Raw genomic sequence first — 24,325 nt, forward strand, 5'->3', positions numbered from 1 at the left:
TCAGAAAAGCATCTGGGGATTAATCATATTTCTAAGATATTCTGAAGCATGAAAATAAAGAATGCCATATTGAAAAGCCCACAGGAAACAAATCTATGATAGATATGCCTGACTAATATATTAAAATCATATTGTATTGGAAATATTAAAAGTTATCTTTATGAAATACCAGAGAATACTGAGTGAGTTCAGGAATGCCTAGAGCTTAGCTTCAATCCTTATGAAGACACAGCTCAATATTAACCTGTGAAAAACAACTGCAGAGCTTCTGATACCAAATCTACCAATCTATCAAAATTAAAATAAACTGTTCATTTATTGTAATGACAATATCTTAGGAAAATGTCCCCTCAAATAACTGCTAGTTTGGAAGAAATGAATCTAACAGACACAAAAGTAAGGAGATTTTTAATTAGATAACCAGCATTCATGATTCAGCTAAGAATATCTTACAATTCTATGCCAGTATTTCTGTCACAGCTATTACAGATGTTGGTATATGAAACAGATATATCTGTATATCCCTCCATTTAATTGCTAAGTATTTTATCACAAAAAGAATTGAAGGTGTTTATTATGAATGCTAATACTATGTATCTATTGATAAAATGTCTTCAATTTACTGAAAATTTTGATTTTTCAAAAGAATAACATAACCCATACACACATCACAAAGCAAAACTCTAAAGTTTCCTTTCATAGCGTACATTTTTAAATGTTTAAAATCCTTTGCAACTGGCCAGAACTGGGAAGAAAAATTTTTTAGGGGGATCTATTGATTTAGGGTATTCTTTACCCAGCTTTTTGTTTGGTTTGTTCTTTGTTTGTTTGGTTGGTTGGTTAGCTTTCCCCCCCCCCAAAAAAAAAATAAAACATTCAAGTCAACATGTCAAAATGTGAGCATGCTTTATAAGGACCTAAAAGTTTCCCATTATTATGCGATTTTTTGCGTATTTTAATGGAAATATATATTTACCTGTAAAATTTGTGTTGGGGATATTTCACCGTTGGTTTCAGTTGCAAAAGATATCATATGCTCTGGAAAAAAATACTGACAAAAAATAAAGGTTAAATTATCGCTAAACCCATGCTAGAAAAGTTTCAATTATGACCAGTATAGAAATCTAAAGCAGAAGATCCTTAAGCCAATGTATCTAAAATCCACATTAAGTGCTTCTGAAAATGCTGGTCCTTGGACTGGACCCTCAGGCATCTTCCCAGGTAGAGCTGGGCCCAGATGACAATGATGCAGAGAGATGCTCCGACCTAGAGTCATAGGACACTGCCCTCAGGTTGACAATGAGCTTGTTCCCACATCGCTTCCTCAAGTCCTCCAACTACTCTACCAGGTACGAAAAGACTACTGACCCATTTTACAAAATCAAGGCTCACAGAAGTCAAGGGCAAAGGCTGTACCCAGGTTCACAGTCAAGAACATAGAGAAACCAGGACTCAGTGTGGGAAGTAAAAGTCCAATTCTTTCCACCTACTGTTTTTCCAAACTTGTTTAATCATAAAATTCACCCACGGCAGTTGTTTAAAATAGGAATTCCCAGACCTCATTCCTGGAGTTTCTGATTCAGTAGGTCTGGCCAGGTCTTGGAGTCTGTGTTTTTAATAAGTACTGGGACTCCCTTAGGTAAATTTTATGATCAGACAAGTTTGGAAAAATATATTCTACTATATTTCCTCTAGGACAGGGTTTTTCAACAGCAGTTCTACTAACATTTTGTCTAATAATCCTGTGTTGTGGGGCTGTCCTGAGCCTTAGAGGATGTTCAGCAGAATTCTAACTTTGCCCACTTTGGCACTGCTCCTGCTGACCCCCACCCCTCCCCCAGTCCTACAACCAAAACTGTATCCAGATATTGTCAGATCACCCAGTTGAACCATTAGCTCCAACTATACAAAGTGAATGTCTTGTCTTATTTAAATTACAAATAATAATAATAAAACAGAAATGAGCACTAAACCATATTTCTTGAAATACAACTTTTAAATTCTAGCTTTTAATAAAGATTTGCAACAAGAAAACACTTTCCCTTCAAATCTATTTAGTTTTTATTAGAACTCTTATTTTCTTTGTCAAAGATCATCCCATTATGTTTCTATTAATAGGTTAAAATAAAAGAGAATGTAAGAGGTCTTTCCGGGTTTGAAAATATTCTATTATGGTGTGTATCATATATTTTTCATAAAGGATCATTTCAATCCAATTATCCAAAACTTAGTATAAAAATATGCTACTGCTGCAGAGACAAAAACAATTTAAAATAATGAGCCCAGAGGCTATTCTGACTTCTCTAGATCCCTAGTCTTCATTAGAATGTGACATACATTTATTTTCTTTTAAAGAGAATTATAATGAAAGTAGTATTTGCTAGATAATATGCTACTCTTTATCTCATTTCTATTTAGCTCAAAAATTATTTCACTAAAAACAAAATAATTTGAAGCATCAAGATTCATGTCAATCTTAAATTTCTGGCTAAGCTACACATTCCCAATGATTACCAATCTGTTTTTGTTTTAGAAAGTTTCTTACTTAAGTTTCCTAAATAGTGTGAAAAAAAACTTAAACTACATTTTGGAATACATTTGAGGACTTATAATAATTCATCTCAAAGTCAAATGTACGGTTGCTTTGTCTAGTTTTCCTCTAAGGCAAGAAAAAAAAAGCAATAATGCCTCCAAAGTAGGTTTACCTATATTTTTTAAGTTAAATGACTAAATGCATCTCAATTGAGATTCTGCTAGTAAGCCTAAAGAAATGTTTTATATGTGTCTGAACTTCTTGTATCATGGTGACTTATCATTATTAGAATAAGAAATGTCAGTATAATTTTAAAGGGCCAGAATCACTAAATGGAACTGTATTTTATTGATAGTGACCATATTCTTCATAAAAATTTAACTGATTCATTTAAATTTCATTGACTGTTAATGGAGATTTCACTTACCATTGGGTTTTTAAAGAATTCATATTTGGCATAATTTTTTCTAAAGTACAGCTTATTTTCTTCTTCCATTCCCCAGTTAGACAGCACTTCAATCACCAGCTCGTGGTCTTCTAGTGTTCTTTCTGTGAATAATGCTTCAGTGAATATGTTAACAGATAAACAGATACAAACACAAATAACTGTACAAACGTTTAGAATAGATTTTGTATACATGTCTCATATGCATAGAAAATTTCAACTCAATTCCTTACTATCCAGATTGATAAAAATTTCTCATCAATTTTGAATTAGTAATTCAATTTTTATACCAAAGCAGTCATATGAAAAGAAAAATTACATATCACAATGTACATTTTGCTAATTCTCGATTTCCTTTTGTTGCTATGCAAATTATGATATAAATTTAATAACAAATCTGCATTAAGATACAAGAGCTATTCTTCATCCAACTCATCATGGTGCCAAAATTAAAATATTTGTTTCAGGGTTGAACAATTCACCTCATTAAGGGATGAATAATTTTGACAGATTCAACACACATTTAAGAGGCATAATCTGGGTAGATGAGAAAAAAATTAAAATAGATGCCTTAAAAAGAAAATGTTAATGAAAGTAAATACAGATTTTTTTAAGAACCTCAATTCCTTATGGTACTTTGTACTTTCAAAACTAATATTAAGGAAAATATATATTATATTAACAATAAAGATAATTAGGTAAGGGGGGAAAGCACTGGGTAGAAAAGACACTTGAATGATTGAAGCAATGGCAACTTAAATAGGTAAGACATAATATCAAATTCCTATTTCAACAAGAAACTGTAATGATGTTCATAATAGTATTATTTATAATAGCCTCAAATTGGAAGTTACCGGAAAGTCTAGTGACTTGCATATGAATATGATGTGAAAATAAATAAGTTGTATAAAAGCATTCCCAGAAACGTGGATTAATTTCAGAAACATTAAGTGAAAGAAGTCAGGCACAAATAGTACATGCTGCATGATTCCACTTATATAGATTCAAAACAGGAAAAATTATGCTATGGTGCCAGAAATGCGAACAATGCTGATACAGGATAAATGAGGCATGCAGGGAACCACTGGAGTAAGGTCAGTGCTGTGTTTCTTGATCTGGGTGTTGATTACCTAGCTACATGGTACTCTCTGAGAAGTCACAGAGTTATCCACATTAGCTTTGCTCACTTTTCTTAATGTGTGTCATAATTCCATAAAACATTGGGGGAAAAAAGTAACTGTAAAATTATTAATGCAAAAGAAGAAATGGAGAACAGCCAACAAAAAAATAAGAGATTCTCTGCTTTTTTAGTATTTCTAGGACCTTTTTGAAAAGTATCTATGCCTCAGAAATTCAACGCTCAGTAGTGATCTGTGACCTAGTGCACCTGAACCCTTGAAAGTAATGTCATCCTTAAATAGAAGCTTATTCATCTGAAAAGAAGTTCTTGACAGAGTACTCAATGAATATGGATGAGTTTGAGTTAAGTGTATATCAACACTCTTGGTTCTGTTCTTAACTCTGATTGCTCCTTTTCTGTCTCATTGACAGGCTCCCTTCACTGCTTCTCTTTCCTACGACTTGACTTAGTCCTTCACTCAATACCTTCCTTTGTCCTTCCTCAAACTAATTCACTCCCTCCCCTTTTTCATCACATCTGGGAGGTTCCTTGAATTGGAATCTCTGCCCAGAAGTAAGTTCAGCAAAGGTCCAGTCCTACCTACTGACACTCTCCACCAACTCAAGCACAGTTCACCTGAAATGAAAGTCAGTATGGTGGTTCTTCAAAATAGTAAACATGGAATTGCCATATGATACAGCAATTCCAGTTCTGGGTGAGTACCTCAAAGAAGTCAAAGCAGAGATTTAAAGATATTCGTACAACAATGTTCACAGAAGCACAATCCATAAGAACCCAAAGGCTAAAGCAACCCAATGTTCATCAAGAGACGAATACATAAACACAATGGAATAATCACTTTAAAAAAGGGAGTGAAGTTCTGACATATGCTACATCATGGAGAACCTCAAAGTTACTATGATAAGTGAAATACTACAATCAGAAAAGGTCAAATACTGTAATGATACCATTTACACAAGACATCTAGAACAGCCAAAGTCATAAAGACAGAAAGTAGAATGGAGGTTGCCAGGAACTGGGGGTGAGGGGGACAAGGAGTTATTGTTGACTTGGTATAGAGTTTCATTATGGGAAGATAAAATGTTCTAAAGATAAATAGTGGTGATCATTGCATGACAGCATAAATGAATTTAATGCTGCTGAACTGCACATTTAAAAATAGTTAAAATGGTAAATTTTATGTTATACACGTTCCATAATTTTTTAAAACACCTTAAAACAAAATAAATTCATCTTTCTTTTTATATCTTAGATTTTTCTCCACTATGGTGTTATTTTTACCACATTCTCTCAAAGAAATGTATAATTAAGTCACACTTGCATTTTTCTCAAATATCCTTTACTCCTGATATCGACAGCTACCAGGTGTTCTTACTCCAAGTGTCACTCGTAACCAACAACTCACACACACACACACACACACACAACACCACACAAGCTTTTCCACCATGACTGCTATTGTGTGGACCTTCATTTTTTTTCTTGTAAAGCCTCTTGTCTCCAAATTTCTTCCAATCCAACCTGAACACTGTTATCACAGCAACTTCTTGCCTCCCAAGATAGTTGTGTGAATGTGAATCCTGCTTAAAAAATTTGTCTGCTTCTACTTGTTACAAGATAAACCAACATAGTTTGGTAGCTGTAAGTTATTCATCCATTCAATGAACAAAGATTTACTAAAGGCCTGCAATTTATCAGGAACTCCTCTTAGAGCTGAGATTTTTATAGTGGATAAGTCAGCAAGAAATAATTGCCTTCATGAGGCTTTGGGGAAGAAACAGATGATAAACAAAAGGTAAATCTTAAAAAGGTGGCAATAAACTCTACAGAGAAAAATGGAGCATGGAAGAAAGAAAGTGCTAGTGCTAACTAGAAAAGGATGAAAGGAATCCATTCCCAATAGCTTGCCACAGAAGGGCTTATTGAGAAGGGAGTCCTTAAACAAGACCCAAGGAGAAGAGAGCATGAGCCCAGGGGATACTTAGAGGAAGAAGAACAAAGCCACTGAGATGAGACCAAGGCTGGTATTTCTGGAACTTGTCAAGGAGGTTAATGCTGAGTAAGCACAGGGGACAGTACCAGGAGGAGAGGCCAGAGAAATAATGGAGATGAGATGGGAGGCTGTATCGGGCCCTGCAGACCTTAAGGACTCAGCTTTTCCTCTGAATTACGTGAGAAATCATGCTGAACACAGGGAAAACCTGAGCTGACATGTTTTAACTGGATCATACTCGCTACTGAGTGAAGAAGTGACTTTAAAAGTTGTAAGGTTGAAAACACAAAGTCTATTTTATAGGCTACTTCAATGAACCCAGAGTGAGGGTGTGGCTTAGATGAACATAACAACAGTCAATTTTGTAAAAAACAAACAAATAACAACAACAACAACAAATAGGCAGACTCTGCATCTATTTTGAAGATGGAGCCAACAGAATTTGCTGGAAAATAAAATAGGAGTGAAAAAAATTGTACTTAAGGAAGACACCAGGTTCTGGGTATAAGCACTCTGAAGAGCTGTATTATCAAGACATCAGATGGGAAGTTGCATCCTTAACAATCTTCCAATCCCCACTTGACTCTATTTCTCACACAAACCCTGCTGGGATTTTAAAGTTTATGAAACACAGGTATGCACTAGTAAGTACTGTAAGTGCTAGAAACTGTATCTATGATCCTTGCAACTACACTGAGAGAATGTCCAGGAAGGAATCAAGATGCTGGCTTGTTTGCTTTGCAGACCTGTTTCTTTGCATCCATTTCCATCCCACCAAGGAAATATCTATGTTATGTCTTCAACATACACTTTAAAGAAAGGAAAAAATGACAAAGAGGCATTTTTTCTTGGTTTTTGAGCTTCAAAGTAGACTTTATTGATATTTGGCAAATATAACTGCTTAGAGAGAATAAGAGCAAGGCCAATTCTCCATTTTCTCTTACAGGGATGCACCCTCTGCTTCCTGGGAAAGAAACTAGGACAAAGGAATTGACAGGAGATGGGGTGAAAGAAAAAAATAGAGATAGACAGTACCTGTATGGTGCTAGTCCCAAGTGACTCTATATCCTGCCCCTTTCCAGCACTAGAACGATTTTTGGTTGTTAAAAGGCCAATAGATTTAAACATGTGGTGTGGCTCAAACCATAGTCTAAAGAATATATTCTCAAAGGGCTGGGGATGTAGCTCAGTGGTAGAAGGTTTACCTAGCACATGTGACGCCTGGTAGGTTCAATGTACACCAGCACAGAACAAAACGAAACAACTCTCCTCAAGAAGCCCTGCATCTAGCACAGTGAGAAGCAATTGCTGAGTCATTGTTAGGTCTAATCAAAAAGCATGGTCATCTCAAGTGCCCCAGAGGGGAGGGAACACAGAGAGCTAAGAAAAGGCCATGAATATAAGGGTCTTTATGCTTCAGGCAGTAACCTTGGAAGGAGCAAGAGTTTCCAGAACAAAAAAGAATTGGATAACAATCAGACAAGTACCTCGTTTGGGACTTACTTGCCCTACCACAATGTCAGAAATGTGAAGGTGGGTCTCAATGTTCAACTCAGAACATTTTAGACCTGTATACAACTCACTGATAGAATCTAAATTATTTACCCCAACAAGTCTAGAGAGTGAGCAAACAACAGAAAAACTAAATTGTCTGCAAGGGCAGGAGAATCAGAGTGCAAAATTAGTTCCATTTTGTGAAATAAAAGTTGCATTTTGGCACGTTTCAGTCTGAGAGCTGTTTCACTGCTATATTTGATTCTTATAACACTTTTAAGTAGATGAATAGTGGCCCTAAAGATATCACATCCTAATTCATGGAACCTGTAATTGTTACCTTACATAGCAAAGCTTTTGCAGATGTTATTCAGGGCTTTGAGTTGGGGAGAATATTCTGGATCAATCAGGTGGGCCCTAAACCGAACCAGAAGCATCCTTTTAAGGTACAAGCAGAGGAGAATAAACACAGACAGAAAAAGAAAATGCAGTGGGATCACAAAAGCAGACATTCAAGAAGTGTGACCACAAGCCAAAGAATGCAAACAGCCACCTGAGTCAGGATGGAGCAAGGAACAGATTCCCCTTAGAACTTCCAGCAGGAAAATAACCCTCCAGATTTGTGAAACTAAACATCCCTATTGTTTATGTCACCAAGTTTGTGGTAATTAGTTATAGCACTCTTAGGAAATTAATACAATAATCTAATGAGCAAGCTGTATTTCCATTTTACTGATAATAACTGAGGTTCAGAATAGCCAAACTTCCCCGGGTTGAATAGTAGCAACATATCTGACCCCACCTGATGCTCTCTCCCCTGCACAGCGTTACTGCTACCTGCCTGGAGCTTCCCAACCAAGAGACATTCTCTGTCACCTCCACTGTGTCTATTTATATCACAGGCATTCTTTCTGTATCAGCTAAAATCAGTTTCTTGTTTTCTTGCAGTTTTCATTGCCTCGATTTATTTTATTTTGAAACAAATTCAAAATATTTGCTAATTAATTGAAAATAAACAACCACATTTTAAATGTAAGGTAAAAGTAATGGGCAACATTTCAAATTATATCAATCTTCATCTTCCATGAAAGTAATTATAAATCTTTTCAATTTGGACTACATTAAAAGGTAAATACAACTACATTTTCATCTCCCTCCAGTCAGAATGACAATTTTCAAGAACAGAAACAATAATAAATGCTGGCAAGGATGTGGGGAAGGTACACTCATACACTGTAAGTGGTGATGCATATTAGTATAATCACTCTGGAAAGCAGTATACAGTAACCTCAAAAGACTAGGAGTGGAACCGCTACATGACCCAAATATTCCCCTCGTTGGGAATTATAAAAAAAAAAAAAAAAAAAAAAAAAAAACTAAACTAAAAGCAGCATACGTCAGTGTTTATTCACAATAGCCAAATTCTGAATTCACCCAGATGTCTATTGATAGACAAATGGATCAAGAAAATGTGGTAAATATACACAATGGGGTTTTATTCAGTTATAAAGAAAAATAAAATCATGGGGTTTCCCAATAAATGGACAGAAATGGAAAACATCATGCTAAGTGAAAAATGCCAAACTCAGAAAATCAGTGTTAAATGTTTTCTCTCATATGTGGAAGCTGTAGCAAAATAAGGGAAAGAAGGGGGGGAGACTGAATGTCATAAACGCATAGGGAAGATCAGCAGTACAAGAATAGGAGTACAAGAAAGACATTGAGAGGGAGGGAGGAAGGATGGGAAAAGGGAGAAGGATGGAATGAATTTAATAAAATCAGATTATATCCACATATGACTATACCGCAGGGAATTTCACCTTTATGAAAACACCAATCAAAAATAAATAAATAAATGAGCAAAATGAAGATCAGTGTAATAGAGGAAAGAGCAAAAGGGGAGTGAAGAGGGGAGTGTAAGAAAGGGAACAGGGATTGAAATCAAATTTCATGCACCATGCAACTTTTCAAAATGTCTCCAACTACCATGTAGAACCATAATCCTCTAGTTAAAAAAAAAAAGATTAAAAAGTAAATACAAAAAGATTCAAAATCAAGCTATAACAGATGTGTGAATAGCTATAACAGATGTGTAACTAAAATAATAATGATGATGATGATGTAATGCCCATGGACACCAAAAAGTGTAATCTGATAACCAGGTTTTTTTGTTATTGTTGTTGCTATTGTTGACCACATGGAAATAAAGGTCAGAATTCCAGTCTAGAAAGGAAAAATAAGGAATAAAATCTTTCAGAAAACTTCACTGAATGTTTAAATAATGCCATTACTGGCATCAGGAAAATATTCTCAATATTAAGAAGAAAAAAATGTCTTCAAAAATGTCATAAACTAGAATACATGTAAGAAAATAAAAGATATTCTTTCCATTCCTTCAAAGAAAATTTCTGGTACCATCCTACTGAAAATTCAGATAACAGATAGAGGAAGCAAATTAAAATCCAGAGGTTGAATGCAATTGGGATTTTTGCCTCATATATCAGCCTGGTATTGAAAATAAAATTTTCCTGATACAGAATCTAGCTTTTAAAGTCACATTTCATTAAATATTCCTTTTAATGTATACATTATTATCTCAATTTGGATGCATTGTCACATATTGTCCCCAAAGCAATCTCATGACATTAAGTATTAAGGCTATAATAACCCAATAAACCCAGGTGGCATAACTGATTATCAGTAAATCACATTTTACATTAAAAATAGTATCTGTTATTTAACAAAGACAGCTATCTAAATAAAGGCATTTATAGGCAGAAAGTTCAATAGGAACATACAAGATGATGAAGTGGATTACTTTACCAGAAAAGAAAAACACTTAAAGGGAAAGTGAAAAGTTGCTGGTCACCAGCTTTATCTTGCCCAGCCCTGGATATAAAATATCATTACCAAGAACTTAAGGAAAGTACTGGACCAGCCAGCTTCTTATCAATAAGCTTTCTCTTGACCATCCTTTAGCATCATTCTAAATGCAAACAAATTTTAACCTATCAAGTAATCCTACTAAGAAACTTACAATGTATTTTTCTAAATACCAAAAAGAAACAAATTAATCCTACAACCAGAGGCTCTTTGCTGCAAAGTTCAAAACCAAGATGAACTCAAACATGGAGTTATTAATATTTGAGGAAAGACCCCAGGTAAGCTTCACACAAATTCAACATAGTTGTTTTAAATACTTTATTTTTTGAAAACTTCATGAATTTCACTTAAAATATCATATTAAAACATTAATAAAACTTTAAAGACACATTTTAATCATTTAAATCTTAACCTCATATTTCCTACCCCCAACTACCTGATGAATAATTGATTAATTCTATTTTTAAACATTTTTCTGAAATTATTTTCCAGACATTGCAAAGTGAATTATAATTATCAAATATTACATATATTTAGGCAGAAAAATAGGAAGAAAGTCTTCTTAAATTACTTGAAAATAGCAACTATGAAGGCAGAAAAGAAAAGAAAAGATTCAGAGTTTAAACAGCTTCTTTAAAGCAAAAACAAAAGCTTCATACTGTTTTTAAGTTTTAGTTTTGTTTCAAATATATCAGTGAGGTCTAATGGCAATAGAAAAAAAAAACTGTACCAAATAATGATACCTATGTGTAATTCTGTTTAATTTTCAGGAACTTTACTTCTAAAAAAGAAAAGAAGAAGAAGAAAGAAAAGTTTCTTCTGAAACTGTTGATTTAACTTCAAAGTCTTTTAAAAAACCTCAATCCTCCTAGAATGGAAAGTGCTCACCTGTGACCTTCTGCCTGGATTTCTTCGCTGAATCTACTGAAAGTACAGTGTGGGGCTCAATAGAAACCTGAGTCCCTACTCTTCTCATCACTTGATAAGAGAAGAAACAAAAGTGGCTTTTACCTCTAATTCGCCCAGAAAACAATTCTTTGTATACCTTTGTTACAGGAAACTCCAGGAGACAAATGGTCCTTGTACTTCTCTGCACTGGGTAGAAACTACATACGTTTTTGTCAATCTTATTTTCAGATAAAAATGAACAGCCTCTGACCAAGCAAAACAAAAACTGAAGAAGCAAAGAATAAAACAGGGCTCAATTTCTAAAAGGTTCCTTAACCTAAGAATACTACTTAATACCGCCAGGATCTCCCAGAAAATTGCCACTGCCAGATTCATCTCCCCGAGTGTGATAATAGGAAAATTGTGACACTTTGGCTTGATGACTATAAAAGCCCTGTAGTTGGTTCTCCAGTGAATTGAAATACGCTTTGTATTAACTCAGACCCCAAAATCACCACTTACATTCATAGAAAGCCTTATTCTCCACAAAATGTTTGCATATATGTTATCTGAAGATGACTGGGTAAATATCAGAAGCTCTATAAACAGCTTCCATATAATCCAAGCTATCCAGTGCATCCTTAAAGGATTCCGAGTAAATTTCCAGCTGGGCATGCCATGTGGTTTCTTTGGCCTCCTTTCTAAGCCTCTTCCATTTCTGTATTTTTGCAATCCATTCTTTAAATAATAACAATTATTATCATTATTATTATTAGTAGTAGTAGTAGTAGTAGTAGTAGGGATTGAACTCAGGGGCACTCATCCACAGAGTCACATCCCAGCCCTATTTTGTATTTTATTTAGAGACATGGTCTCACTGAGTTGCTTTGGTGAGACTGGCTTTGAATTTGCGATTCTCTTTCCTAGCCTCCTGAGCCTCTGGGATTACAGGTGTGTGCCACTGCGCCTGACTCTTTAAATTATTTGATATAAATATTTTACAGTTTAGTACAACTTAGTTAAAAACACACTTATTTCTCTTTGACCATGAATTTCAAAGATGTATGTAAGTGCAGAGTCCTTGTTCCAATGGAATTACTGTCTAATTTTAATAATATGATTATTAAGATAGTTGTAGGAAATGGTATAGAATTTGGCCCACTTTGGGGCTTCAGGAAGATAACTTAGCTAAGTCTTTTTAAATTTCTTTATTTTAAAATTGTCTCTGTTTCTTATTTTTCTTATTTTCTTATTACTAAAAGGATACATTTTTATTAGAGAAAAGAAAAGTGGTAGTCACAAATCATGTTTAAATATATCAATCTGGAATAACCTCCTCTTGTCTTTTTCTCTGGTTCTACAAGAGGGTATGTGTGTGCATTTTTCATAAAATTTAGGAAACATTATATATTTTATATGCTATTTTTATTTAATCATCATTACAAATTGTATATTTTCCCACATCAGTGTTTAAAGAAGAACTTCAAAAACATAACCAAAAGCTATATGATCAAAAATGTTGTAGCTCATGAATATACAATAATTTATAACATTCTTCTCTTATACCATTAAGCTTCACTTTCCTGGTTAATTGATATTGTAAATAATTTGCTTTGAATAGCCTAATATCTAATTCCTATCCAAAGTGCTTGTTTCCCACTCCTAAAGATAGCATGTACTTGTGGGAGCAGTACCTCCCAGGCCACAAAATATTGCCAACACTCCTAAGGCCTCCTATACTTCTCTCTGCTTTTCAGGATTTGCAATTTCCCAAGGGATGTATGAGAACAAATGGTTCCAGCAAATGTGCTGATCATCTCAAGAAATAGCTTCAGAGCACCAGTAGTGTGCATCTAGGGGGAGACACTCCTGTGAAGGAGGTAGATGTGTCTCCCTACTTGCTCTCGGAAAAGGTGACTATGATAGGTTGAGTGCAAGAGGCTCCCAACTGCTTTTTTCTTTTGAACCTCCTCAGACTGTGGTACTATGTTAGCTGTCACTCACCCTGAACAGCTGAAGGTTTCATTTTTACTTTGTTTTCATAGGTATCTTAAAGAAAGGGCTAGCTGAAATAACTAAGCCTTGGAAAATGCATAGTAGTAAGTCAGATAAACATGGGCAGAAAAGGGATTCCTGGGAATCACAACAGCAGGAGCAAGGACACTGAGAAGAAACTGCAGTGCATCAGAAATTTGTAGGCAGTTCTTGAACTGAAAACGGTGAGGCTAGATGTGACATGGGCTGCAGATACAAGGGGCAGGCAGGTCACAAGGTACTATAAGGCCCACAGAGGAAATTGGCCCCATATGGCATAAGAATCAGGTCTGCATTCAGAGAGATAACCTTGGTACAACTAGAAGCCAGAGAATTAGGAACAGAATCCTGAGAAGAGAACTGGTGGGATCTGAACTCAAGCAGCCGAAGCTATGAGAACACATGGAAGGAAAATTGGCTGAATCAGGAGGTGCATGCAGGCAGAGCAATTCGTATTCTTGTTGCTTAAGTATTTTTTCATTTCCAGACTTACGTGTGCTATCAGGACACTATGGTCTTTTAAAAGCTGCAAGATCAGGGCACATGGTTCACTATACAGGAGCCATACATCACATGTTCCAAAGGCTTCAGGACTTTTTTTTTTTGCTGGTGATAAAGGTGACCACAAATCTGAGAGTTGGTAAGTTATACACAGCACAGAAAGCACAGCAACCTATCAGCCCCAGAAAACAAGAAAACATTGCCTGTTTAGTTAAGAAGGAAAAAAAAAATGTGAAGGAGCAACTTGAAAGCAGGAAGCAGTGAACTGTCCCCTCCCTGCACTGTACATTGCTTTTGTCTTAAAGAGATCACGTGGACGTGGCTGCACACATAAAAACAGTTTCATTAAAAGCCTCCAGTCATTCATTTTGCTTATTAAAGCCACTCTACAATGATATCCACAATGGAAATCTCAGCTGTTCCTAGTAATAATACTAAAATACAATTAATTCCTTTTCCCAAGGAGTCTATAGGTATGTGCTGGAGGTATGTGCTAATTGCCACTGCTTTGTACCATGGCTTCAATTAGGAATCAAAATGGGAACAAGACAAACATGGATCCCATTAAGTTCCAGAGGACTTGAAGCTGAAGTCCACTCCCCCACCAAGTTCCTCTTAACAGTGATTATACAAAAAGAGTACTCCATCGGAGGAGCTATAGTGACATCCAGTGGTTATTGAGCAAAGCACACCAGTTACAAAATCTGGTATATTACAACATAAAAGAAGGGAAAATATTTGCTGATACAGTGACATTTAAAATTCGATGGCTATTTTTGACTGGAGAGAACTGTAGATGTGGAATATTTGTCATAAACAAATAATGAGAAGCCAAAAAAATTCAATGTCTATAAAATAGTGTGTACATCTAGAGTCACAGTATAACATGCACTCAAATTAGGCAATTCAGAGAACAAAATTGGGGTAGTTAGTTGCTTTCAATGATTTATTCTGCCTATTAAAATTCTCAAAATCAGGCTGAGTGGATACTCAATGGCACAGTGTGAGTTTAGCATACATGAGGCTCTGGGTTCTGAGCACTAGCTCAAAAAAAATTCTCAGCAGCATATATTAATAATTATGATCAGAAGATATGACATGTTGCTATTAAATTCAAAGTTCCAAACATAATATTACTACTAAGTTATACAAATTCAAGAGCAGGCTATTTCCAACATGATTTCTTGTGTTGTTCAGATAAAATAAGTTATCAGCCTTTTTATAAAGTGAACCAGATTGGCTCAGTTTGATCTTAGTAACATCAGTATCACCTTGGAAAGAAAGGCTATGTGAAAATGTTCTTGGAATTCAAGATTTAGATTACAGTATGCATGAGTGACAGAGATGTAGAATGAGACAGAAACAAACCCACCGCATAATCCTAGGAACATGAGCTTTGACCAACTGGAGCGAGAGAAAAACCCTCAACTCTCTTCTATTCTGAAAATCTAAATGTTCTTCCCTATAAGGTCTCAAGATCTCTCAAAACCACTAAATTTCATAAATATGCAGAATACATGTAAATGGGGCACAATGGGTCATGCACAACTAGCACAAATGAGAAAGAGAGGCAGGGATAATTTCCATAAGCCACAGGCAGTTTGCTTGTAAAAGCAAAGCAAAGTTGCTTATCCTCCAAGGGTCAAAACTTTAATTCTGGCCTCTTTTGTGGATCCAGCCCAGAGTCTCACACATGCTAGGCAAGTGTTCTGTCACGAAGCTACATTTCCATCCCAGAAGTATATATTTAAATTAAATCAGATCATATTGCTCTCTGGGCTCAGACACCCCTAATTGCTTTCTCTCTCTCTTTCTCAGGATAAAATCCAGGACTACTCCATGCCTATGAGGCCCTATAGGATCTGGTCCTCTAGTGGCTCTATGCTGTGTTCTGCCATTACATTCCACTTTAGAGACACTACTCAAGGCACACTAGCCTCTGGGCTGCTTCCTGCGTACAAGCACATTGCCACTTTGGGCCCTTTCCATTTCCCATCTCCTGGATCCACAACAATCTCCCTCTGGCCTGCTTGCTGTGTGCTTCAGGTCTGCACTCAAGCACCACCTTCTTAGAGAGGTCTTCCCATGCCTCTATTTAAAGCACATCTCTCCCACCCACCTCCACTTGCTGTCCTTCACCCAATCTTCCTTCCCTGGAGTTTATCGACACCTAAGAGATAACAAATATTAACGTTCTTATCCTTCTTTCCCTACTACATACTGTGTCTCCAGGATCTACAAAACTATACAAAAGTCAGTATAAACCTGTATGTAAATATTTGCTAAACTGTTTAGGGAAGACAGCCAAGGGAAGCTGGGGAAGTTCCTATGTTCCTACATTATGTGGAATCTATAAAGTGAAATGGGGGCGGGGGGAAGAAAAAGAACACTCAAGGGATTTTTTATGCACAAAAAAATAAAAAAGAAAGCAGTCTACAAAAGTGAGAACAAAAGGAGAGTTTGTTAAAGTAGGAAAACTATTTAAAGACATTTTTAATGCTAACAGAAGTTATTTCAGTGTTGTGAAATTATGGATAATTATGTTTAATTCTTAAGATTATTGTTTATTTCTCAGTTATTTACAGTGAACTGATTTATTTTTGTATTTGAAAATATTTTTTAGGGTTGAGGGTGTAGCCAGAGGCAGAGTACTTCTCTGTTTTGCACAAGGCCTTGGGTTTGGTCTCCAGCATCATAAATTTTATCAATGGAAAACTTATCACTCTAGTCCAAAAGAGGTCAAGGATGTATCCTGAACAACATGCAGAGCTAACTAGCTGGTCACCAAACTTTTGGCAAAGAGTTTGTCCTTTGGTTCTTTACATCAATGGCACTCATTGAAGACTTATAGGGAGGTGTCAGGAGTCATTCTATTGACAAAGGATATCTGTCACTGCATATCATATTTAAAGAAGAAAAAATAACCTCATTCTACTTCTTTTTATTCATTTTAATATGCAAATGCAAAAAAAGTTTCTTAATTCCATTACTTGATTAAATATATATTGCAAGAGTATTTATAGGTTTGTCAAAAGCACAAACAATAACAACAACAAAAACATTTCAAAGACATATTTGTTTATATTTGGTGTTCAGGAAACCACAGCACCTCCATAACGGTTATTTTCCTATTACACTGTTAGACAAAGAACTGGAGGCTGTATATATTATACATGTTAGCATTTGGGTAGAATTTATGTTTGCAACTGTTTTGCTTAAATATATAATATAAATGCAAAAAAAAAAAAAAAGAAAATGTCAGAACTAAAATTCCTTCTCATTGTTTGGTCTAAAGCATTGTTGATGACACCAGGAGATACTATGCTCAAATCTTTGATTTTATTTCAGCAACTTCTAGAAAACATAGTAATGTAAAAATACATTGATATTGTTATATGTTTAAATTTAGTATGTAGCTCAAATTAATTTTGCAATGTTCCATTTTAAACTTTTCCAATAAAAGACTTGTACATTTCATTCTTTAGTATAAATAATTTTCAGTGTTCTCAGTGAAAACTGCTACTCGATTTGCAGAGCAGATCTATGTCACTGAACTTCAAAGCTATTTGCTAGGGATAAATTGTAGTGATTATAACCAAAAGAATAATTTTAAAGTTCCCCTTCAAAGAAAAGAGGATGAGATACTATGGCTATATGTGATGCTAAATAAAAGCTATATTCTTGTCAGTATAAGTAAATTAAATAATTTGGGATATGGCAGATATCTTTTGAGAGCATCATAGTTTGTGAGATTGATTATCACAAAGAAAAGTTAAATTAGTCAGAAAGGACAATGAGGAAAATACACAGTGAGCTTTCTCTGTCCTAGGAGACAGGGAGCCGAGCTGGCCACTGCAGACTAGACTGCCTCAGAACGCAGGCTCTCTGGCAGGTATGTAACCATCCTCACTCAGCTGTCATGATCAGCTGGCACTGCTGCAACTCATCAGCTGTCAACTGCAGAGGTGCTCAGGTTCCAAATCCCCATGGAGACTGTGGAACTATTTTAGCTTCTTTTCCACAGGTTTCACTCTGTCCTCTCCTCGGGTTTCTGACATGTCCCAGGACAGCCGTCATCAAACCCGAAGTCTACCAACACTTTTTAAGGGTTCAGGGAATGTAGGCAGCGTGAGGTACATCCACTTCACAAGGGTCTCTTCAATATGAATCCTCCTAAGAACACACTTCTGCCGATATCATTTTTTAAAATTCTGTTTCATCAGAGAATGGCAAATCTCTCATCTGACTAGAACCTTACTTTGGAAACACTTCTCTGGGGTGTAAACCCTGGAACCTATCAAACAAAGGGACAATTTTGTATACTGGCAGTCAGATGAGAAAGTGAATGACTCTAATGACTAGTGATAAAATTCTTTCACAATTCTTCAAACAAATTGAAGGAAGTAATTGAGCTGTCAATGATAAGTTATTTAAAATGATTTTGATGACTTATTACTAAAGTTTTTAATGTATAATGAGAAGGAATTTGCAACAGGATAAATAATAGCCCCCCAAAATAACTCCATCTGAATTCCTGTGAATGTCACCTTCTATGAAAAAAAAAAAAAAAAGACTGCAGATGTGATCAAATTAAGGATCTTCAAAATGAGATTTTCCTGGACTATCTAGGAGGGTCCTTATAAGAAAGAGGGATTATATTTGGTGCAGACAGAAGAGGAGAAGACACGCAGAGAGAGATTAGTGTACGGCAGCCATGAGCCAAGGAATGCTTACAGCCTCCAGAATCTGCAAGAGGCAAGGAATATACTCTTCCCCAGAGTACACGCCTGCTGACACCTTGATTTCAACCCACTGTTACTGATTTCTCTAGTGGTGTAAAAGAAAATTTTCTGTTATTTTAAGCAACAAAGTTTGTGATAATTTGTTATAGCAACCACAGGAAACTAATACAGAGTTCAAAGAGTTGAATAGTATTGTCATAACAAACTCCTTCCGTTCTCATCTACTTATCTATAAACATGTTTTTTAAAATCAATATCTATAAAAAAACAGGGAATAAAACTATTGTCAAACCCTGTCTCCCTTTAGGGAGAATTCTTTATAACTTATTAAAAGAAGCTTTAAAAACTCACCATGGTTCATAATACAAAACCTCATTTCCAATTAAAAAACAGAAGTTCAGTGGATTAGACAAAGGGGAATGAAGGAAAGGGAGAGAGGATAGGAATAGGAAAGACAAATGGTTTAAATCTGACGCAACTTTCCTATGTACATACATGAATAGAACACAGTGAAACTCAACATTGTGTACATTCACAAGACTAGCATCTGAAGCAGAATAAGACATACTCCATGTTTGTATAAATAGGACAAAATACTCTACTGTCAAATACAATTTAAAAGAACAAATAAAATTTTTAAAAAATTGAAAAGGTTAATCTTTATATCCTCAAAATGTAAAGGAGTTCTTTATAATTTTCAAGTAAAATCTATGGTAACATCACTATTAAGAGAATGACAAGCTGGGCACGGTGGTACACGCCTAGAATCCAACTGGCTGGGGAGGCTGAGGGAGGAGGATCATGAGTTCAAAGTCAGCCTCATCAAAAGCAAGGCACTAAGTGACTCATTGAGATGTTGTCTCTAAATAAAATACAAAATAGGGCTGGGGTATGTGGTTAAGTGCACCTGAGTTCAATCCCCAGTACCCCCCGCCCCCCAAAAAAGAGAGAGAATGACCATTGGGAATTGAGGGTATAGCTCATTGGTAGACAGCATGCAAGGCCCTGGGTTTGATCCCCAGCACCACAAAAAGAGTAAAACAAACAAGAAAGGAGGGATGATAGGGCGGGGGAAGATAACCACTATGGATACTTATAATTGCCCATACTGCCATCAACATAAAAAATAGTCCAAATAACATTCTGTTTTGTCAACTTCTCAAAAAAAATGTTTCATTGTGTTTCCAAAGATCATTATGAGATTTATCTTTCCTTCAATTTGAACTCAGAGCTGGGCATGGCCGTGTGTACCACCTATACTCCTGAAATTGAGGCAGGAGAATCCCTTGAGCTCAGGAGATCAAGATCAGCCTGGGCAACATAGTGCAACAAAGGAGGAGGGGGGGAGGGGAAGGGGGAGGGGGAGAGGGGGAGGGGGAGAGGGGGAGGGGGAGGGGGAGGAGGAGGGGGAGATTTAAACTCTATGGTTTAGTTCTAAAATTCTGGTATATCATTATTTAAACAAGGAACAATGCTAAATTTATAATATTTCTATTCTTGTTTCTATTTGGTGATACTTTCATGACCAACAATGAAAAATAAAAAGTAAAGAAAAGATCTGATCATATTCCCTTTTGTTTACTTTTATATATCTGAAGAAAATTTTTGCCATATGACCTTCAGGGCACAAAAAATGATGCAAGATTATGATTCCGTAAACTTACCTAGACCTATATGAGGCAGGTGTTCAAAAAGGGTCCAACTGTGGTCATCGATGTAATGATTCTTCAGGATCAACAACTGGCAAACATCTCGGGCAGTTATGTCACTGGGTACCTCTAAAGCCCTGCTGGTTTCATCTTCACTGTACACTTTAATCACCTGTGTAAGGAGAAAAAAGAGAGCTAAAATATTCTTGTTTGATTTTTTTTATTAGTTGCCCATGACAATACAATGATCTTCACATATCATACATTTGATTCAAATGGGCGTGGCCATATAACCAATGTGATCCTGCAACCTGTACACATGGAAAAATGAGAATTCTTGTTTGATTTTTTAAAATAAATTTTACTGCATATGTTAAAGGTATACAACATGATGTTTTAAGATAAATATAGCTAATTAAATACTTATTATGGTGACGTGAATTAACATCCATCCTCTCACATGGTTACCCATTTCTTGTGTATGGCAAGAACAATTTAAATCTACTCATCTGGTAAAAATTCCAAATACAATGACTAACTTAGTCCTCGTGATATACATTAGACCTTTGGAAATGTCTGTCCTATATATCTGTTAGTTTGTATCTTTGATCTATGTCTCCCATTCCCCTTCTCCTCACTCTGTCCCTGTTTCTGTATTTTAATTTCTTAATAAAAGAAGATACCATGTGCAACTGAAATCATGCAATATTTTTCTTTCTATGTCTGGCTATTTCACTTAGCATAATTTCCACCAGGTTCAGACACGTTGTAATGAATGACAGAATCTCCCTTTTTAAAGCTTAATAAATATTCCATTTTGTATTTTTATGTGCATATACAACTGAGTATATACATACATCCACAGTTTTTTTTATCTATTCATCCTTTGATGGAACATTTAGATTGTTTCCATATCTTGGCTATTATTATTGATAACGTTGCAATAAATGTGGCAGTGCAAATATCTTCAAGAGTTAGTGATTTTATTTCCTTTGGGTGTACCCAGAAGAGGGATATCTGGGTCATATGGTCATCCTGTATTTAATTTCTCTAGAAACTTCCAAACCGTTTTCCAAAATGCCTGAACTGATCTAAATTCCCACCAACAGTATAAGCATTTCCCTTTCTTTATATCCTCACCAATACTTCCCTTATCTTCAGAACAGCTATCCTAAGGGCTTTTTGGTGATATTTCATAGTGGGTCTGCATTCCCTGATGGTTAGTGATGATCTGCATCTTTCCATATACTTGTTGGACTTTTTTCTGTCTCCTTTGGAAAAATGTATATTCAGGACCTTTGCCCATTGTTTTTCTGCTATCAGGTTGTAAGGATTGTTCTTTTATATACTAACCTTCATCATATATGTGATTTGCAAAGATTTTCCCCAATCCATAAACAGCTTTTTCACTAAAATATTTAATTAAAATAACATTATAATAAGCCAGTTTACTAGTTGAGCTGATTATACTAATTTTCTTATACACTGAATGCTACCTAACCAAAAGTTATTTGTCAAGGTCACTTTGTCCAACAAACTCCACTTTTTTTTTTTTTGCATTGTCTAAACTAAAAGCCATTCAATGATTATTCAAAAAATTTTCCCCACCACTTTGCTCTATTTAAAAATCTATATATCTCTTATCAATACTTCTAAGTTTCCCATTCCATATTTAAATCTTGTACATAATCCCAGTAATGTTAGTGATTTATTCCCAGGTGCACTTATGTAGTATGGAACAAAATCAGACTGTTTGAAAACATTTTTCCATTTCAGATATAAAAGTTTGGGCAAATACTGGATAGATGCTCACCACATCCTTTTTCTTTACTTCCTTGCAATTAATGTTGCCAGGGGATTGAGTCTGAGTCAGTGGAATGTGTGCATAAGGACTGCTGCACTTCCAGGATGCCATAAAATTCTCCCAAATTTCATCCCCTAGTCCCTTTCACCTCTCCCCCACTGAATGGAAACAGCTGTGTGGATAGCCCAAGGGAAAAGGAAAATCATGGGAAAGAATGAGGTTTTGTCCTTAAATGACTTCGAGGAAGATGTTTAACTGGGAAAAGTCATTATGAAACACTAACATGAGCAAGAGATAAATTTCTATTGTGCTGACTCACTGTATATTAGGATTTATCTATTAGATCAACCAGTGTTACCCTCAATTATACAGAATCAGAGTTTTATATAAAATATCCCATCAACATTTATCAAGCTGAGCTCTGGGCTCAAGAATTTCCAATTGTAACTATTCTATGTGTTAATTAAGTAAAAGAAGATAAATATCTATGACAATAGTATGGTAAGATTACATATAAACACACAACTGGGAAAGGAGAGGAAAATTCAATATAAGAAGTATGCCTATTGTAAGAACATTGAAATGTCTGCATTTTTAGAAATTTGAACAAATGATAAACAAAGTGATATTCAATTTTGTCCTATCAATTATTTTTTTAATTATACTTAATGAAAATATAATGAAATAATTACTTTCCTACAATGATGGGAGTGATATAAAGTGGTAAAACTATTTTGTACATATATTAGAGAATATTTATTAAAAGAATTAAAAGGTCCATTCCTTGAACGTAGTAATTGCACATAAGCAAACTATCTCAACAAACCTGTGCTAAGTGTACAAAATGGCTTTGGGCATTGACATGTCCAATGAAGTATTATTTAGAATTCTACCAACTTAAACATTCAACAGTAAAAGAAAGGTAAACTTTCACAGAATGGAATTTTATATGGTCCTTAAAACTGTTATCCAAAGAAATTACCTAAGAATGTGTACAAATTCTAAAATGGAATAGTACAAACTTACTTGTTGGCTTTGGGTACCTGGCACCACCCCTCTTTATGGCACCATTTTGATTTCCTTTTAAAGTACCATGCCCTCCCTCACCTGCAGTCCTTGTGATTCTGGCAGCTCTTCCTTCAGCCCAGAGATGGTGTGCTGGAGCTGCTGCAACTGGCCTACAGGAGCTGACTGTTAAACATTCAGGAATCATGCAAGTCAGGCATCTTCAAATTAGCCACGGTGGAAGTATTTATACTAAAGAAACTAATAAATGCCACAAACACTAAGGCTTTTCAAAAGCCTTTTTTTCTTTCTAATTTTTAAAGCCAATTTATAAGTACATAATTGCCTCCACTCCAACCTCTGCTCCAGGGTGGAAGGTATTTCCTAGTTTGACCATTCAGTATCCAGATGCCCCTGACAGCAGTTATTATTTAACAGAGACAAATGACCTACTCAGAGCCAGAGCCAATGCAAATTGCTGTTCCATAACCATAGAAGGGACCCTCTTTTCTACTGGGCTTAAACCTGGGAAGACAGTAGTCCAAAGCTGTGACTGTTAGTCATTGTTGGTATATAAACCATACTGCAAAAACTTAAATGCTTGTTTCACCCCAAATTCTTATGTTGAAACTCTAATCCCAAAGAGAAAGTGTTTGCAGGTGGGACCTTTGGGAGTGATGAGGTCATGAGGATGGAGCCCTCCTCTATGGGATTAGTGTCTTATGGAATACGTCACTCTGTGATAAACACTTGCAACTCATTCTTTCTTGATTGCACATGTGACATCCTCCACCTGGAATATATTTCAATGCTCCCATCACCAATAACATGTTTCCTCTGGCCAATTCCTACATAAATTTGACCACAGTTCCAATAGAACTGTCTCCAGAAAGTCTACCCTAACTACCCAAGGCTTTGTAATATGCCCTTTCACGTGATTTTGTTTTGTAATTATCTGTCTGCGTGTCTTTCTCTCAGCCACGCTAACAAGCTCCTTTAAGGAAAATCTCCATTTATTCACCATGTATGACTGTATCATGGGGAACTAGCCTGGGCAATGCTGGCTTAATAAAAGTCTTCAGAGTGAGTGAACTTTGGACTCACTGCAAACCTGTCAGCATTTTGCCCATAACAAGTACTCAAAACCTATTTATAACATTTACCTTAGAAATATTTTCTGTCATGAAGTACATGATTTTTACTTGAAATTTCT

The 24,325-nt window shown here is 35.7% G+C and overlaps 1 protein-coding gene across 4 annotated transcripts in view; it reads right to left on the reverse strand.

Moving 5' to 3' along the window:
• Positions 1-24,325, reverse strand: part of GRB14 (growth factor receptor bound protein 14) — a 116,588-nt gene that overhangs the window by 24,103 nt on the left and 68,160 nt on the right. For 3 of the 4 annotated variants that reach the window (XM_081262082.1, XM_081262080.1, XM_081262083.1), the window contains 3 exons: positions 20,319-20,475; positions 2,961-3,082; positions 977-1,051 (listed from right to left, as the gene is read on the reverse strand). In XM_081262082.1, the coding sequence (XP_081118208.1) occupies positions 977-1,051; positions 2,961-3,082; positions 20,319-20,475 (354 nt within the window). The remainder of the gene's footprint in view (positions 1-976; positions 1,052-2,960; positions 3,083-20,318; positions 20,476-24,325) is intronic. The other variant, XM_081262081.1, reaches the window with a different exon arrangement.

The sequence above is a fragment of the Spermophilus citellus genome (assembly GCF_964194105.1).
Source record: "Spermophilus citellus genome assembly, chromosome: 11".
In the NCBI taxonomy this organism is placed as follows: domain Eukaryota; kingdom Metazoa; phylum Chordata; class Mammalia; order Rodentia; family Sciuridae; genus Spermophilus; species Spermophilus citellus.